Source organism: Lithobates pipiens, unplaced genomic scaffold (assembly GCF_037356315.1).
Source record: "Lithobates pipiens isolate NorthernLeopardFrog02 unplaced genomic scaffold, aLitPip1_a1.2 Scaffold_8, whole genome shotgun sequence".
In the NCBI taxonomy this organism is placed as follows: domain Eukaryota; kingdom Metazoa; phylum Chordata; class Amphibia; order Anura; family Ranidae; genus Lithobates; species Lithobates pipiens.
In genome coordinates, this window is record NW_027507903.1 from 237,640,736 (window position 1) to 237,658,622 (window position 17,887).

General features: G+C 42.4%; 1 protein-coding gene across 1 annotated transcript in view; it reads right to left on the bottom strand.

Annotated features, from left to right (window-relative positions):
• Nucleotides 1-494: 494 nt before the first annotated feature.
• The window catches only part of TRHDE (thyrotropin releasing hormone degrading enzyme), a 1,116,537-nt gene continuing 1,099,144 nt past the window's right edge, over nt 495-17,887 (bottom strand). The window contains exons 16-19 of the mRNA XM_077468366.1: nt 15,139-15,306; nt 11,813-11,953; nt 10,699-10,780; nt 495-1,226 (exon numbers count right to left, since the gene is read on the bottom strand). Of these exons, the coding sequence (XP_077324492.1) occupies nt 1,080-1,226; nt 10,699-10,780; nt 11,813-11,953; nt 15,139-15,306 (538 nt within the window). The 3' untranslated portion in view covers nt 495-1,079. The remainder of the gene's footprint in view (nt 1,227-10,698; nt 10,781-11,812; nt 11,954-15,138; nt 15,307-17,887) is intronic.

Sequence of the window (17,887 nt, forward strand, 5' to 3'; positions counted from 1 at the left end):
AAGGGCGAACGAGTACAAGCTGGAGGAGGTAATGGGTAAGCCCAGAAAAATTCAGCCGCTGCTTCGGGGGTAAGTGCTACATAATAATTATTGGTAAACAAAAGTCTGATAGGTTAAGTGAAATCACAAATGATACGTTTTTTAAAGAATGTATGGAGTGTACAGTACAATACCCCAACCCCAACTATGAACTTCCTACATATAAGAACTGGTAAGCTGCAATACATTCTTTTTTCTTGGGTTTAGATAAACTTTTTCTGGACTTCATTAAACGATGACCAGAATATCAAATGTGAGGTTTGTATCAGCTGAAAAAAGTTCCAAAACATGTTTGCCTCCTAATAATAACTGTTAATAAACAGAAATATGCATACATGATACAGGATTAAATGTTATGTGTTTCCTGAATTCTCATAAAGATCACTGTTACTAGTAATTAAAGGAAAAACATTTGACTTTGACATTACTTTCCCCAATTATTGACTTTGCCAATGTAGAAAAGCAATATAAATCATTTTAATATGCATGTATATATTACATTGTATAACTCTCAAAATATTTTTCGTTGTTTTATAGAAATAGCAATCACTGCTAGACAATCTGTATACTAATACAATGAGGTTATGCATACTGTATTTGCAGTACTGGCTCACATGAGATCTTGAGTATTGTTTTTCCATCCTTATCACACTGATTGTCATAAATAGTCATTGTGCTTTTGCATAATGCCCACTCTTGATCTAACAGCAGTTCAAATACAAATCCTGGACAGTAACGTTAAGCATGCTGGAGGACATAGGCCACTATACAACCATGCAACATATATAGGTTGAAAAATATACAGAAACATCAACATGCGCTATGTATATAACACTTTTCCTGGGAAGCCAGGATATAATTGTACAGTTCTTGTGATTTCTTTTGAAAAAAAATGTCTTCAGGTTTGAAAAAGAGCCAAGTGCAAAAATAGAGAAAGGCACGTTGTGCCCCATTTTGCTGTTTTCAATAAATTTTACAGCATGCATTCTGGTCTTTCTCAAGAAGTAGGTTCTCATATACATCAAAGAACAGTCCACAGTTTATTGTTTCAATGTTCTTCGTAACCACTGAAAGAGTTCTTCCCTGTATAGTCGCTGCCATCGTACATTAGCATCTACAGTTTCCAACGCCCTAGACAAAGGAGCCACAGCTGATCCCACTTTATGGAGTTGTATAAAGTCTTTTAGCTGAAAACCAAGATAAAAATAATGATTATTATTCACAACTACGTTTATTGTATATTGCATATAAAGCCATTCCTGCAATCTAACATTTTATGGTAAAATGTGCCTAAATACAGCACTTTTTTTTTTTTAATGGTCACCAGACAAACAGAAAAAGAGAATAACCCTAGTAGAGACACAGATAGGAATACAAAACTGGCATTGGCTTCGTATCCCTCACCACAAAAGAAGAGATGGATTTTCATTAATATATGTTCATTTATAATTATTTTGATTTAGTATATTCATTAACTTTATGTAACTAGTTGCAGACTTGGGGTATGCTAGATATACCCCCAAAAAAGTTAACATTATGTGTGTAGCACATCCAGTGTCTCTGCCCTGATGCTGAGAATCCCCCCTTCAAGTATACAGCAATTGTCAGCTTTGATTAATCCAAGCTGGAAGCACTGTATACTCAGAGACGGTGTTGGCAGCTGCAGTTATCAAAAATCAGTCTGAATCAGTGTTTATATACAACACATTCAGGTGCATACATAGAAAGACTGCCATCGTTCTTGGGTCCAAGAAAAGTGCCGTTGGGGCTTGTGTGAATTGGAGAGGTGATTCTCAAACACAGATTTTATCTTTGCGGTTTACAGACTGGTGCGCTTGTAGCACCAGGAAAATGTGAGTACCTTGGCATTGCTTTGTATGCAAATAAATGCTTTTTAAACGATGTAAGCACTATCAGTTTTTATTTGCTCTACTGTCTACCATTGGCAATCACTGGCCACCTGGGGGCAAGGAGTGGAGAGGAGCTCTGGCGTTGTCATGTTATAGCCCATGGTGAGACTAGAAAGCTGTTTCTGATCCTACTTAGCTGTAGTGGTCACACTGGTCCAGGTGAGAATACTTCTGCATACTCCTTTGGTGATACACATCCTGGATCTTTTTTGAGCACAGATGAGTGGATTCATTTTCAACACTTATTATGAAGCACTTACGTTGTGGGGACTTTATGGACTAATTTTTTTCATTATATGTTTACATGAATTCAGTTTTTTACCAAGTTTTGAAGTGTTTATGCACTGCATGACTAGTATTGGTTTCACATATGAAGTGATGTTTGTGATATCATCAGAATACTTATATATTTTCACCATATATGCACGTTAGTGTGTTTAGTTTTAAGTGCTGCACAATTGATTGTTTAACCGCTGACGTCCGTGCAATAGCCAAATGACAGCTACATTGCAGATCTGAATTTCCCGGAGGCTGACATGTGACAGCCTCCCCTGTGCATGCTCCCTGTGTGCACGGAGCATGCTGTGATCACTGAGTCACTGAGACTCAGGTGATCACTGATCTGAGTAAGGGGCCGTTCTCGGCCCCTTACCATGTGATCAGCTGACACCTGGAGATTCTCTGGGGTGTATAAGCTGCCTGCCTAGTAACCAGATCATTTACATCAATAGCTATATGTTAAAGCAGAGTTCTACCCAAAAGTGGAACTTCTACTCGTTGTACGCCTCCCCTCTTCCGGTGCCACATTTGGCACCTTTTGAGGGGGGGGTACCTGTCTAATACAGACATCCTGTTCCCACTTCTGGGAGCCTCAGCCACGGGTATTGACATCACCGCCTGGGCTCTCTCTTCCTCCCTCCTCCTTCCCTGGCCGCCGGGCCAGTAGGAGAGATGAGCAGAGCCTTAATGCATGAGCAGTAGGGTTCCTGGTGTGAAGCTGTAAGGATTCACTGCTGGGTTCTCTTACTCGCAATGGAGGGGGCATGCACCCAACAGCTGATGGAAACGCTAGACTCCAGGACAGATAAGTGTCTGATTATTAAAAGTCAGCAGCTGCAGTATGTGCAGCTGCTGGCTTTTAGTTTTTGTAGTGGTAGGCAGACCTCCGCTTTAAGATAACAATATCAGTAATATAACCTTATGGGTAAAAATAAGAGGGCCCAAGACATCGTCTCTCCTATATGAATAGTTAAGGGGTACATAGTACCTTTCTCTCATTCAATAACAATGCACATGGTACATAAATACACACAATGTACTGTGAGGGGGTTCGCTCGGTAGCGGGTGTGTGTGACCCCCTGGATGGGTTCACAACACAAAGTCAGGCACAGCAGACAGCGGTGTAGGTGCAAAAAACAAAAGATCCGGTTTATTTAGGCTACATGCAGTGATACATATAACAGCCAAACAAAATAAAACAAGAAAATAAATCCTGGTCAGCTTGACCTCTAACTACACACGTAGACTCCCTGTCTAACAACTGGGTGCAGCCTTGTGCTGCCCCAGTCCCTGTCTCTATTGTAGGGGTTTGCCACACAGGCGTTAACTCACCGCACAGAACAGATCTCAGACTCCCCAGTCTATACACACAAAACTGGTTCCAGGATGGAGCATCTCCCTATGCATGCTGGGTTTTTTTGTAGAGGTCTTAATGAGCCCACTTACTACAGCTGGGCTCATTAACTCTTCCCCTCTAATTGTAAAAGTCTGCATAAAGCCTGAATCTAGGACACACATATTTCCCATCCTGAATACAACCAGGTGATTTTACCTGCGTGCTGCCACAGTACCTAATGTTCTTTTTTGAAAAAAAAAAGTCCCATGCTGTAAAGCCATCTACAAACACATTATATAGCAATGCAGATCCACTGTCAATCACAATGTACAAAGCACTGATGTCCCACCTTCTTAAACAAGACAATATGCATACAATGATTCTGCTTCTGATAGACTCTCACCGCCACTGACAAGCTGGCCTGTGATGTTGTCTGACACCATTCACCAAATATGGCCAAATATGATCATATGGTCAATGATGTCACTCAGGATAGATACTGGTTTGTTTATTATGTGAAACAAGCTGGCATCTGGGCCAGAAAGTCATTCCTTTAGTTAAGGTAGTGATACAAACAGGCCAAATATGGACATTTAGTTCACCAGTTTGGTGAACATCAAAGTTTAGAGCTTGGGTCTAACCTTCTATCATCTGAAGTCCAAAATTCATCTCTACTGACTAAAATCATATAGAATGGAGTGTTTAGGTATGCTTTCTACTATACAAGGTACAGTTGCTTTGCTTACCAACAACTATGTGGTGCATAGGTCTACCTGACTAAAATAAATGTAATGTCGGGTAAGTTCTTGCACTATACAATTGTTGGCAAATCAGATTGTAAATGTCAGGGTTTCTCCCGCACGAAACGGGCAGATGCACAGGTGCGCGTACGCAATGTACGCGATCGCGATGTGCGCGTACGCGATCGCGGCGCTCGCGATATGCGCGTACGCGGTCGCGACGTTCGCGTGTGCGCGCGTTAGCGCGGTTTGGCGCCAGTGGGCCTATTTAAAGAAGGCTGCTGCATCTATTCGGTGCTGTTTGTCTGCAGCTCTGTACCCGAACTACCTGCTATCTGTCTTCTGTTGTGATATCTGACCCGGCTACTGTCTGACCTCGCTGACCTCTCCTGCTCTGACCCCAGCCTGCCTGACCTTGCTTTGGACTGTACCTTTGTTGCCGAACCTCTGCCTGCCTGCACTTCTCTTCTGCCTGCTGTACTTACCTGCCTGCTTATCCGTTGTGACCCGGCCCGCCTGACTATTCTTCTGCTGTTCAAGTGTGCTGCACCCAGTCCTTGCTGCCACTGTCTCGCCTGCTGATCGCTGCCTGCCTGTCTACCAACTCCTCCGCAGTTCCAGCATCCAGAAGAACCAGCTGCTGCTTCCGGTCAGACACTCCTACCCCGCTGCGCTCACGGGGCCACTGTCTCCATTCCAGTGGTCCCTGAACCAGAGCTGTAAGAGAAGTCTTCTTCCATCAAGTCGGGCTCATCACCAGGTACCTAACAGTACAAACAGCCATGACTGAGCCTGCGGGAGAAGCTTCCGCCATGAAGGAGATCTGCACCCACTTAGCGGCCCTTACACAGGCTGTGAAGTCGCTCCAAGAGGGATATACCAGACTGGAAGAGCAAGTTCAACACCTTTCCGGTACCAGTCCTTCCACCTCAGCATCACCTCCTCTTCATACTCAGCCTGCTACCCAGCCTGCAGTGGTGATGCTCCCTCCTGAACCGAGAGTACCTGTTCCAGAAAGGTTCTCAGGAGACCGATCCAAGTTCCGGGCCTTTCGTAATGCCTGTCAGCTATACTTCGCCCTCCAACCCAGGACTTTTTCACTTGAAGCTACCAAGGTGGGGTTTGTGATATCGCTACTACAGGGCGAACCCCAGACGTGGGCCCACCGTCTCCTGGAGGGTGACAGTGCTATTACCTATTCCCTTTCTTCATTCTTTGAGGCTATGGCACAGCTTTATGAAGATCCTCAGCGAACTGCCACAGCCGAATCTGCTCTGTCTGCGCTCCAGCAGGGCCGCCGTGCGGCCGAGGACTATGTTACTGACTTTCGGCGCTGGAGCGCAGACACCCAATGGAATGACTCTGCTCTAAAACATCAGTTCCGCATGGGCCTCTCTGAGGGACTGAAAGATGAACTGGCCCGTGTCGGCATCCCGGACTCTTTGGAGGAGTTGATCACCTTGGCCATACAAATTGACCGTCGACTTCGGGAACGGCGGGCCGAGCGCTCAACTCAGTCTCAGCGCTCGAATTGGATGACTGCAAGGGCTCCTATTCCCGCCTTCTGTCCTCAGCCTGCTCTGCAAAGGGACCCTGCCAGTCCTGCTCCTGACACTCCTGGGCCAATGCAGCTGGGATTGATGCGTCCCACCTTGTCTCCAGAGGAACGTGCCCGTCGTCGCCAGCTGAATTTGTGCCTTTACTGCGGGGGGTCCGGACATTATGTTAACAACTGCCCTGTTAAGACACGTAAGTGCCTTTCCTCTGTGTCTCCTGTTCCTGTTTCCCTGCCAGCCAGCACAACCCACCTTGCTCTCCCTCTCTCATTGCAGTTCCAGGGAAGGACGGTCTCCACCAGCGCCATCATTGATTCTGGGGCTTGCAGTTGTTTTGTCGATGCCACCTTTGCCAGTTTGCAAGCCCTGCCCCTTCAGAAGAAAACCCACGGACTGTCTGTGTTCTTGGCTGATGGGTCCCGCATCAAATCGGGGCAAGTAACCCAAGAGACGCTACCCTTGATGGCTTGTACCCCTTCCCAGCACAAAGAGCTCCTCACCCTTGATGTGATTTCTTCCCCTCTATTTCCTGTGATCCTGGGCATCCCCTGGCTTCAGGCCCATAATCCCTGCATCAACTGGGCTACAGGGGAGATCAAGTTCCAGTCCAGCTACTGCCAAGAGCACTGTCTTTGTGTGAATTCTGTTGTGCCCTCTACCCTTCTTTGCCTTGATTCTGATCAGGACTTATGCCAGCTGGTGCCTGAACCATACCATGAATTTTTAGATGTTTTCAGCAAGCGAGGAGCAGACACACTTCCACCTCACCGCCCCTATGACTGCCCTATTGAACTTCTTCCAGGAGCTGAGATTCCGTTTGGGCGTATCTTCCCCCTGTCTGAAAAGGAGCAGGAGGCCTTAAAGGTTTATATTACAGAAAACTTGGAGAAGGGGTTCATTCGTCATTCCACCTCCCCAGCAGGCGCTGGAATATTTTTTGTGACCAAGAAAGACCAGTCGCTCCGGCCCTGCGTGGACTATCGTGAGCTTAATAAGATCACGGTCAAGAACCGTTACCCTCTTCCTCTGATGCCGGAACTCTTTCAGAAACTGAGATCAGCCACAATTTTCTCCAAGTTGGACTTAAGGGGGGCTTACAACCTGGTTCGCATTCGGGCTGGGGACGAGTGGAAGACAGCATTCAGGACCCGTTTCGGGCATTACGAATACCTGGTCATGCCCTTTGGCCTTTGTAATGCTCCTGCCACCTTCCAGCATCTTATTAATGATGTGTTCAAGGACTTCCTGGACATTTTTGTGATCGTCTACTTGGACGACATTTTGATTTTTTCGGGGTCTCTCGAACAGCATCGGGGTCACGTGGGCAGGGTGCTACTCCGGCTCCGTCAGCATGGACTGTATGCTAAGGCTGAGAAGTGTAGCTTTGAGCAACGGAACATCCAATTCCTCGGGCTTGAGATCTCCCCGGCTGGCATCAAGATGGATCCTCAGAAGGTTTCCGCTGTTCTGGACTGGCCTGCACCTACGGATAAAAAGGGGGTACAACGTTTTGTGGGCTTTGCAAATTTTTACAGAAAATTTATTAAGGGATTTTCCGCCATAATTGCCCCCATTACCCAGTTGACAAAACAGTGTGTACGCTTCCACTGGGGGTCGGAAGCCCAGGAGGCCTTTGAGAGACTCAAAAGACTGTTCACCTCCGCCCCCATCCTCAGCCACCCAGATCCTTCCCTACCATATATTCTTGAAGTGGACGCTTCCGAAGTAGCTGTGGGGGCAGTTGTGTCCCAGAGGCAAGGCGGCAACGATTTGATGCACCCCGTAGGGTTCTTCTCCCGAAAGCTTTCCCCTGCCGAGAAGAATTATGATGTCGGTGACCGTGAATTACTCGCAATCAAATCTGCCTTGGAGGAATGGAGGTACTTGTTGGAAGGTGCAGTTCATCCAGTGCTGATCTACACCGACCACAAGAACCTCGAATACCTGAGGACTGCCAAGCGTCTGAAGCCCCGACAGGCCCGTTGGGCCCTGTTTTTCTCACGTTTCTGTTTCCACATTACTTACCGTCCCGGATCTAAAAATGTGAAACCAGACGCGCTCTCGCGTATGTACGATTGCCCCAAAGACCTTGCTGCTCCGGACACCATACTACCTGCGAGTACCTTTCTACTTGTGCAACCAGACTTGTTGGCGCAGATCAGGGAGGCATCCACTAATTCACCTGCACCACCAGAGGTCACACTGATTTCCAGAGGGGGTCTTCTATGGAAGGAGAGCCAAGTTTTTGTGCCTGAAAGCATCCGGATTAAAGTTCTAGCCCTCCTCCATGATCACCCGTTAGCAGGACACTTTGGGCCTCGTAAGACCTTGGAATTGGTACAGCGTACCTTCTGGTGGCCCGGTCTGAAGGATTTCTGTAAGAAGTATGTCGACTCCTGTCCTGTGTGCATCCGGAGCAAGGCAACAAGGAATCGGGCCTGGGGACTTCTGAAGCCTCTTCCTGCACCTGATCGGCCTTGGAGGATGATCACGATGGACTTTATTGTCGAGCTTCCCTGCTCTGAAGGTTGCACGGCCATTTTTGTGGTTGTAGATAGACTGACTAAGATGGCCCATTTCCTGCCCTTGAAAGGGACTCCATCTGCTCCAGAGACGGCCCGTGTCTTCATTAAGGAGATAGTTAGACTGCATGGAGTACCTGCTAACATCGTGTCTGACAGGGGGGTCCAATTCACCTCCCGGTTCTGGAGGGCCCTGTGTGAGTGTTTGAAGATCGAGCTGGCTCTGTCATCTGCCTACCACCCCCAGACCAATGGACAGACTGAGCGTACCAACCAGACTCTGGAGAAGTACATTAGATGTTTCACGTCCTTTGTCCAGGATGATTGGGTATCTCTGCTGCCCCTTGCGGAGTTTGCCTACAACAACGCTAGTCACTCAGCCACAGGGCAGTCCCCGTTTTTTGCTAATTATGGGTTTCACTTAACCTTTCTGCCTGACTTTCTTCCAGAGTCACCAGTTCCAGCGGTTCAGGACACAGTGACCTTCCTCAGTCATAACAATCGGGTGTTACAAGAGGCGGTATCCAAAGCTCAAGCTGACAGCAAGAAGGCCTTTGATCGTAAGAGAAGAGGGGAATTGAACCTGCAGGTCGGAGATCAGGTATGGCTTTCCACGAACAATCTTAAATTAGCCTGTCCTTCTAAGAAACTTGCGCCCACATTTTTGGGACCCTTTCCTGTTAAGAGAAGGATTAATGAGGTGTCGTATGAGTTGGTCTTGCCTGATTCAATGAAAATCCACCCGGTCTTTCATGTGTCCTTGCTGAAGCCCTCGGTGCCCGATCCCTTCCCGGGTAGAAGTTCCAGACCACCTCAACCCATTTTTATCGATGGTAGCGAAGAGTATGAGGTAGAGGCTATCCTCGATTGTAGAAGGAGACGAGGTCAGAGACAGTTTTTGGTTAAGTGGAAGGGGTACGGTCCAGAAAGTAATTTGTGGGAACCCGATGGTAATTTGCATGCCAACAGACTGGTCCGTGCCTTTTTCTCTGCTCATCCGGAAAAGAGGCACCTTGTGGGCACCCGGAGGTTGCCCCTTGTGGGGGGGCAATGTCAAGGTTTCTCCCGCACAAAACGGGCAGATGCACAGGTGCGCGTACGCAATGTACGCGATCGCGATGTGCGCGTACGCGATCGCGGCACTCGCGATATGCGCGTACGCTGCTGCATCTATTCGGTGCTGTTTGTCTGCAGCTCTTTACCCGAACTACCTGCTATCTGCCTGCTGTTGTGATATCTGACCCGGCTACTGTCTGACCTCGCTGACCTCTCCTGCTCTGACCCCGGCCTGCCTGACCTTGCTTTGGACTGTACCTTTGTTGCCGAACCTCTGCCTGCCTGCACTTCTCTTCTGCCTGCTGTACTTACCTGCCTGCTTATCCGTTGTGACCCGGCCCGCCTGACTATTCTTCTGCTGTTCAAGTGTGCTGCACCCAGTCCTTGCTGCCACTGTCTCGCCTGCTGATCGCTGCCTGCCTGTCTACCAACTCCTCCACAGTTCCAGCATCCAGAAGAACCAGCTGCTGCTTCCGGTCAGACACTCCTACCCCGCTGCGCTCACGGGGCCACTGTCTCCATTCCAGTGGTCCCTGAACCAGAGCTGTAAGAGAAGTCTTCTTCCATCAAGTCGGGCTCATCACCAGGTACCTAACAGTAATAAACACTATATTACTAAAAGTATTGGGAGCTTGCCTTTGCATGCACAGGAACTTTAATGGCATCCCAGTCTTAGTCCATAGGGTTCACCTTTGCAGCTATAACAGCGTTAACTCTTCTGTGAAGGTTGTCCACAAGGTTTAGGAGTGTATCTATGGGAATGTTTGACCATTCTTCCAGAAGCACATCTGTGAGGTCAGGCACTGATGTGGACAAGATGGCCTGGCTTGCAGTCTCCGCTCTAATTCATCCCAAAGGTATTCTATCTGAGGCCAAGACTATGTGCAGGCCAGTCAAGTCCCTGCACCCCTAACTTGCTACCAATACTTTTGGTAATATAGTTTCTGGCCAGAAATATATTCAACATTAGAAGTTGGAGATTTCACCATGTGCACCACCTCCTTGAAATTTAGAGATATTTATAGAAATAGATTTGGAGTTTCATCATCTGTAATCCAAGTTAATAAATAATTTTACTTTTTAATTTTAATAATTTCTTTTTAATTGTGTCGCTATTCATTAGTACCATATGGATACTTGTTGTATTCATTATTATTGCCCATGCAGTGAAACCATATTTATAAACTGCTATGACATTACATTATATATATAGCAAATCTGCCCCCCATTTTAGGCTTCTTTTAAAAAAAAAACTTTTACCTCATTTAATTCTTCCTCTGTATTTAAAAACTCTGTAACTCCACTGATAAGTTTGGAATTCATAAATAAGGCTTCTCCATACCTGAGGAGAAAGTTGATAGCATTACTAAGGTTATTACACATATAAAAATAGCATTATCCAATATACTTTCATAAGTCAAAATATACAAAAAATGGTAATTAAAATACTGTATGGCTAGTTACTAAGATAATTATGTGACACAAAATAATATAAAACATTTGTTATAATATAGGTCTTATTGGTATGTTAAAGTGTATGGGCAGATAGATGTGAGGAAGAATGTTATTGCTATCTCGAGTTCTTGAGATTACAGTCCCTGTGACAACAGTTTCACCAAAAATGAAGCAAAGGAAAATCTCCAAAAGCATCACAAACAGAAATAAAAATACATTTTTTCTAGAGTAGGGGTTGATTACAACCCCAGTAAGCTTTTATTGCTGTCTGTGCCATGTCGCAGAATTCCTGACTGGTAAAACCGTGGCACTGGATGGAGGAAGATCTCTCTAAAGAAACTTTAAAATTAACTTCTGGATATAGAAAAAGTAAAAGACAGAATATTAATAATAACTAGAAAAGCTACAATTTCTTGGGAAATTGTGTGAAGTGTTCTTGCCTCCACCTACTGGAGTGGGTGGAGTAACTGGGGGGGTCATAATGTTTTGGCTGGTCATAATATTTTGGCTGGTCATAATGTTTTGGCTGGTCATGGGGGGTCATAATGTTTTGGCTGGTCATAGTGTTTTGGCTGATCATGGGTTTGTCAGCTTTTGTCATCTCCCACTCTAGTTTTGAACATTTCGCCATTTATTGCTATGGGACAAATTTCGCCGCAAAAATTATGGTATTTCGTGCACCATTCGGCGAAACGTTTCACAAAGTAATAGCACACCAATCGGGAACAATCCGCACGTTTCGGTATATTACTGTCTATGTAGTGTAAAAGCTGTGGGAGGAGTTAGGGTGGTAAATTTGGCTATAATAATAATAATAATAATAATAATAATATATATGTGAGATAACAGTAAGTGCTCTTGCTATGCAAGAACACTTAATATTAGTAATATAATGATTGTAATGAAAAATAAAACAAACCTTGCATTTAGAATTTTCCATTTATCCCTGAAGAATTTCCATGCTAAATCTCTCCCATGTGGATTTCTTGCTACATGGATTATAACATCAATAGCATCTTGATCCAGTACCACTTCTGAATTCAATGACAAGTTGAGAAGCCTTAAAAGCAATTATATTACAAAGAATATTTATTGTACTGGTGATATAAATGTGTATGCAATAGTTTTTCTGTATCACTATAGACAAAAAATTTCATTTCTGCAGGGCATACAAATGTTCGAACTGCCCAGGAGAGTTGTATTATTATCTCTGGTATACTTTAAAATTATTGTTTAAAATAATTTCTGACTTACAGATTGCTTTGGTTAAATACAACAAGTAATTACTGACAAATGGTAGAATTCTTTTACAGTGATTGTAAACCCTTACCTATAGTCAGTGAAGGGGCTATCCTCAAATGATACACAGAGATTTAAAAAACCCTCCTACATCAGTTGTACCTACAGTCTTCTCTTCTCCACATCTGTTCAAAGTGCTTAATTTATAAGCTTGTCTGAGAGCTCATAAAAAAAGAGGATGGAAAGCAGAAGTTACATTCTGCAGAGCTCAATGAGGAGAGGTCTGAGAACTGATCAGAGGGAAGAGACACACTTCCCTTCACACAGCTCATAGGATCAAAGCGGAGGCTATCAATCCAATAAGGGTCCCTCCCCTGTCACCATTTTTCTCCCGGTTTCAGGAAAAATTGTTAGAAGTGATTCATGCTGAGAGCAGAGGAACAAAGCAGCTGACATAAATGACACTTAGTGCTTTTAATTGAGACAAGTACACACTAAGTAGGGATATGTTGTGTTTAATATTTCATGTCTGAGGTTTACAACCACTTTAAAGTGTTTAACTCTTTTGCTGATGCTGACTTAACTATTACATGGGTAGCAGTGCTGGTATGTGAACAAACTCCTGGCTGCTATAGTTTTGTATACATTTTCACTTCTGCTGTCAGCTAGTAGAAGTTGTTCTTTCTCCTACATGCAGATCATTTCTGCATGTAGGAGACAGTACCACCCCTCGCTGCCCCATCCCCCACCATGTGTCCCAGCCTCAACTGTTCCTCCTGATTCCAAGACCTCGATGCCTAGTATCAGCAGTGGGAGATGAGTGAACATTGGGGAAGAATTAAGCCAGACGTGCTCAGCTCTGAGCATCCCTGGGTTCAAGGCTGTCAATCTCTGGCCTCTTTGACCAAGAAAGAATCATCTCAGTTCAATCAGCATGCAAAAGTGACTTTAGGGTTCTAATAGATCCTTGCTGTCTCCTTGAACAGAGTCAGTCGCTTGCACTATAGCACCTTGTGATAACAAAGTGAAGATAAAAATAGAAGAAAATGACTAATCAAATAAGCCTCCTCTCCCATATACATGCATATACAATCATATACAATCATAACCATAGCAATAATTTCAGGGTCATCATTCACTGTTACCTCTAAACTGATGAGATGTAAAGGCTTCATAGGACCACCTATGGACAATGTGGTGTACAATACTTTTTTGCCATTTCAGGGGCACACAATTTTCATAATTGACCAGTTTGGTGAATATTTTAATCTCATCTTATATGTTTTATCCAAATAATGAAGTATTTTCCATGTTGTACGGGCACCTGTAAATCTTCAACCAGTTCCCCTCTCTTTCCTCCTCCTCCATTGAGAAAAGTTCTTTCATTCATTACATTGCTTGTAACACCATCTGCAAATGGGGAGAGCATACTTTCACTGATCAGACTCTACCCCATTTACAGATGGTGTTACTAGCAGTGTGATTAGCAAAATAACTTTCCTCAATGGAGGAGGAGGGGCCATCTATGCTGCTGTTCTGTCTAAAGACCCGGAGCTGGTAACCATTGCAGCACTGGAATTTTAGAGATAGAAACAGGTCAGGGCATCCCTATAATGAAGATTTTTGCAGGATACAGCTGCCTGCAAACTGCTGGACATACTTCATTACAGGTAAGTTATGTGACTAAAGCTACAGTAACTAAATGTTCCCTAAATTGTATCTAAACCCAAAAACAGAAATATTGCAGCTTACCAGTCCTTAGATGTAGTGGCTGCATTAGTTTTTTGGGGCTTTTTCCCATTTATTTTCATCTGTTAATCCTATAAATATAGGGTATAATCAGATTTGAGATCTGGGAACACAGAAACTAAAAATGTTTTTAACGAATCAAGGTAAAAACATCTAATTGTACATAGATGTATAAAAGATAGGGGTACCAGCAATTTCAAAAATAGAGCTTCAATTCACAATCATATAATATACCTCTAGAATTACAAGTCCCATATGTAGATAGGTATTTAAAATAAAACTCCAATGCTTTCCACAACTGGTGTTACACTGGTGATATATAATATAAAGTTTCCTTCTAGATTATTTTTTTCAACTTAGAATGGAACTTTATATAATATAACACAAATGCAACATCAGTTGATACAATGTTGCATTACTAATACAATATTATTGTGAATTTAAGCTACTTATTTTAAATTGCTGATCCCAAAGTTTTATACAGCTTTGTGTAATTAGCTTTTAAAAGCTTGCTTTATTAAAAGTATTTTATTTTTTTTGTATTTTCGATCCTGTGTTCCAGAATCTCAAATTTGTAGCCTCAAATCTGACGTTTCCAATTTTGCTAGATAGTATATGTCTGGACCTTTTGCAAAACCTACAAATAACAGGCTCCCTGTCCTGTATCTATGTAGGCAGTAATGGCTGTGATACAGGCTGGACTTCAAACATGCCTGCCTTTATTAATCTTAATTACATGGTAATGGATGGGATTAGTCGTTTTCTATAAGTGTGTCAAAATTGTTTTTTGCTGTCTTCTTAAGGTCACAAGAAGAGACAAGAAAATTGTATTTCTGACAAAATCAATTGGTAAATTTGCTGAAAACGCTATTAGCCTGTATACATAATTTGTTTACAGGCTAATAACATTGTTAACAAAATCACCACAAAGGAAGTACATTTTGATATGAAGCAGTAAAGCATGAAAACGAGGCTGCAATACAGGATACAGAGACATAATATATAATGGGCACCAAGGAAAGTCAAAAGATAACAAAAGAAAACAAGATTCTTAAACTGTGAACAGATGTATGGGGTCTAAGCCATGATAAAATGTTGCAAAGTTAGTTATGAATACTAAATTAGTGAAGGAAAAGTTGATATCATAGATGTTTTTGTTGCATGATCTTCCCCCGCTATTTTACACAATCAAAAACTGAGCAACATTGCTTAAAAAAGCAACCATGTATCTAAAAAAAACTCTAATTTCTCTCTCACCTATTCAGTAGGTTCCTATTATCACTGCAGGTCAGTGCTTCCAGCAATATTTTCTTTTCTGAAACAGCTGTTGTAGAATGAAATTTCATCCAGATAAACTCCCATACATCTTCATCCATTAAGGAAACTCCTGTGCAATAAACAATGTCCCGGACATTGGGTGGAATTCTAAAGAATCAATTACATACAGAACATTATCTGTCTCTGAAACATATGCTATTAGGTACACACAATATCTTTCATAGGAAATTTTGAAACAAGAAAAAAAAGTTGGTATATTTTCCTTAATAGAGACAAATTGCACATCAACACATTTAAATCTAACACAGTCCATTCAGGGATTTAGAGATTTTTGATTTGTGATGGATATGATTACATGTAAATACCTTGTGTATGAATACTGTACATCCAACAATAGACATAATCTGGAAAATTATACATTTCTGCAAATGGTACTAAAGTTAACTAAAGATACGTAATGCAAGGCAATACATAAACTAGCTATCTGGTTTTGTTTCCATTTTCTCTGTAAATATTGAAGTTTTATTGCAATGTCAATTTCCATAAAAAAATTAAATTCCTATACAGGTTTGAGCAAAATCCCCAGTGATATACGGTGGACAACTTTGTGTGTTATTGAACATAAAACAAAGGTATCACTTAAATTACAAATCAATCCATGTTATTTAACTATAAGCATTAAAGCAGTTTTTTTTTCCTTTACAATGTTTATTGTAAATTGGTAAGGAATTTTATAGACTCTCACCAGTTTACCAAAGAAAGCTAGCTGTTTATCCCCACAGGGTTGGGGAAAGCATTAAATAAATCACTTTACATTCCCATATTTTCCCCTGCTGCAAAAGAGTCTGCTGGCCATCCACACTGTACTGACATTTTGAGATTACATTTTAGTCCCCTCTTTGAGCACCTGCCAAAAGTTCAATGGCACATAGATTGGTAACAACATAGTAAGGGTTCATTATGCTTCCAGCATATCTACACAGCAATAGGAATGCTAAAATGCATCCCTGCTGTGCTGAATGATGGTTTAATTATCATTAGATTGATGGCACTTGAAACTTTGTTTTCAAATCTTTCTCTGAGCACAAATTGGCCATTGGGATAAATCTGTAACTCTACAAGTTGATGCATTTTTCTCACAGTAATAAATTACGAAGCCTTAAAAATTCTACTTGCATAAGAATGTTTATAAATATGAAGTATAGTAAGCATTATAATTATTATAACATACAATTTATATAGAGCCAACAGTCTGTACAGCACTTTACAATTAAAAGGGAGACTGTACAGTTACAATACAAGTCGAGACAAGACGATTAGGGGGATGCTGCTCATGAGAGCCCACACTCTAAAGGGGCAAGTGATGAAAGGGATAATAACTGTGGAGATGAGTGTATAGGGAAAAAAAGTTCAGTTCTGATAGGGCTGGCTTAGCCCTTCCTTCTCTGGGCTGGCCACTCAGCTGTCGGCTAATTGCCAGCCCTTTTCTCTCTCCACAGTTACCAGCTGTTCCTGATGATGCACGTCTGACCTACCTACTTAAAGCCTTCCAGCTCACTTCACCTCTGCCTTCTTCGCCTTGGTCACATCACTAGAAACCATCTCCTGCTGTTTGTTTAACCACTTGACCACTGGGCACTTAAACACCCTTAATAACCAGACCAATTTTCAGCTTTCGGTGCTCTCGCATTTTGAATGACAATTACTCAGTCATGCAACACTGGACCTATATGAAATTTTTGTCCTTTTTTTCACACAAATAGAGCTTTCTTTTGGTGGTATTTAATCACCGCTGGGTTTTTTTTTTTTTGTGCTATAAAAGAAAAAATACCGAAAATTCTGTAAAAAAACGAATTTTTCTTTGTTTCTGTTAGAAAATTTAGCAGATTAGAAATTTTTTCTTCATAAATTTTGGCCAAAATTTATACTACTACATATCTTTGGTAAAAATAAGTACAAATTGGTGGATATTATTTGGTCTTTGTGAAAGTTATAGAGTCCACAAGCTATGGTGCCAATATCTGAAAATTGATCACACCTGAAGGACTGACGGCCTATTTCAATTCTTGAGACCCTAACATGCCAGAAAAGTACAAATACCCCCCAAATGACCCCTTTTTGGAAAGAAGACATTCCAAGGTATTTAGTAAGAGGCATGATGAGTTTTTTGAAGTTGTCATTTTTTCCCACAATTCTTTGCAAAATCAAGATTCTTTTTACTTTTTTTTTTTTTTTTTTCACAAAATTGTCATATTATCAGGTTATTTCTCACACACAGCATATGCATACCACAAATTACACCCCAAAACACATTCTGCTATTACTCCCGAGTATGGTGATACCACATGTGTGAGACTTTTACACAGCGTGGCCACATACAGAGGCCCAACATGCAGGGAGCGCCATCAGGCGTTCTGGAGCACCCAGGACAATTCTGACATTTCTCTCCTACATGTAAAAATCATCATTTATTTGCTAGAAAATTACATAGAACTCCAAAACATTATATATGTTTTTTTAGCAAACACCCTGGAGAATACAATGGTGGTCTTTGCAACTTTTTATCTCGCACGGTATTTGCGCAGTAATTTTTCGAATGCTTTTTTTTGGAAAAAAAACTGTTTTGTGCTTAAAAAAAAAAAAAACACAGTAAAGTTAGCCCAATTTTTGCATAATGTGAAAGATGAAGTTACGCTGAGTAAATAGATACCTAATATGTCACTCTTCA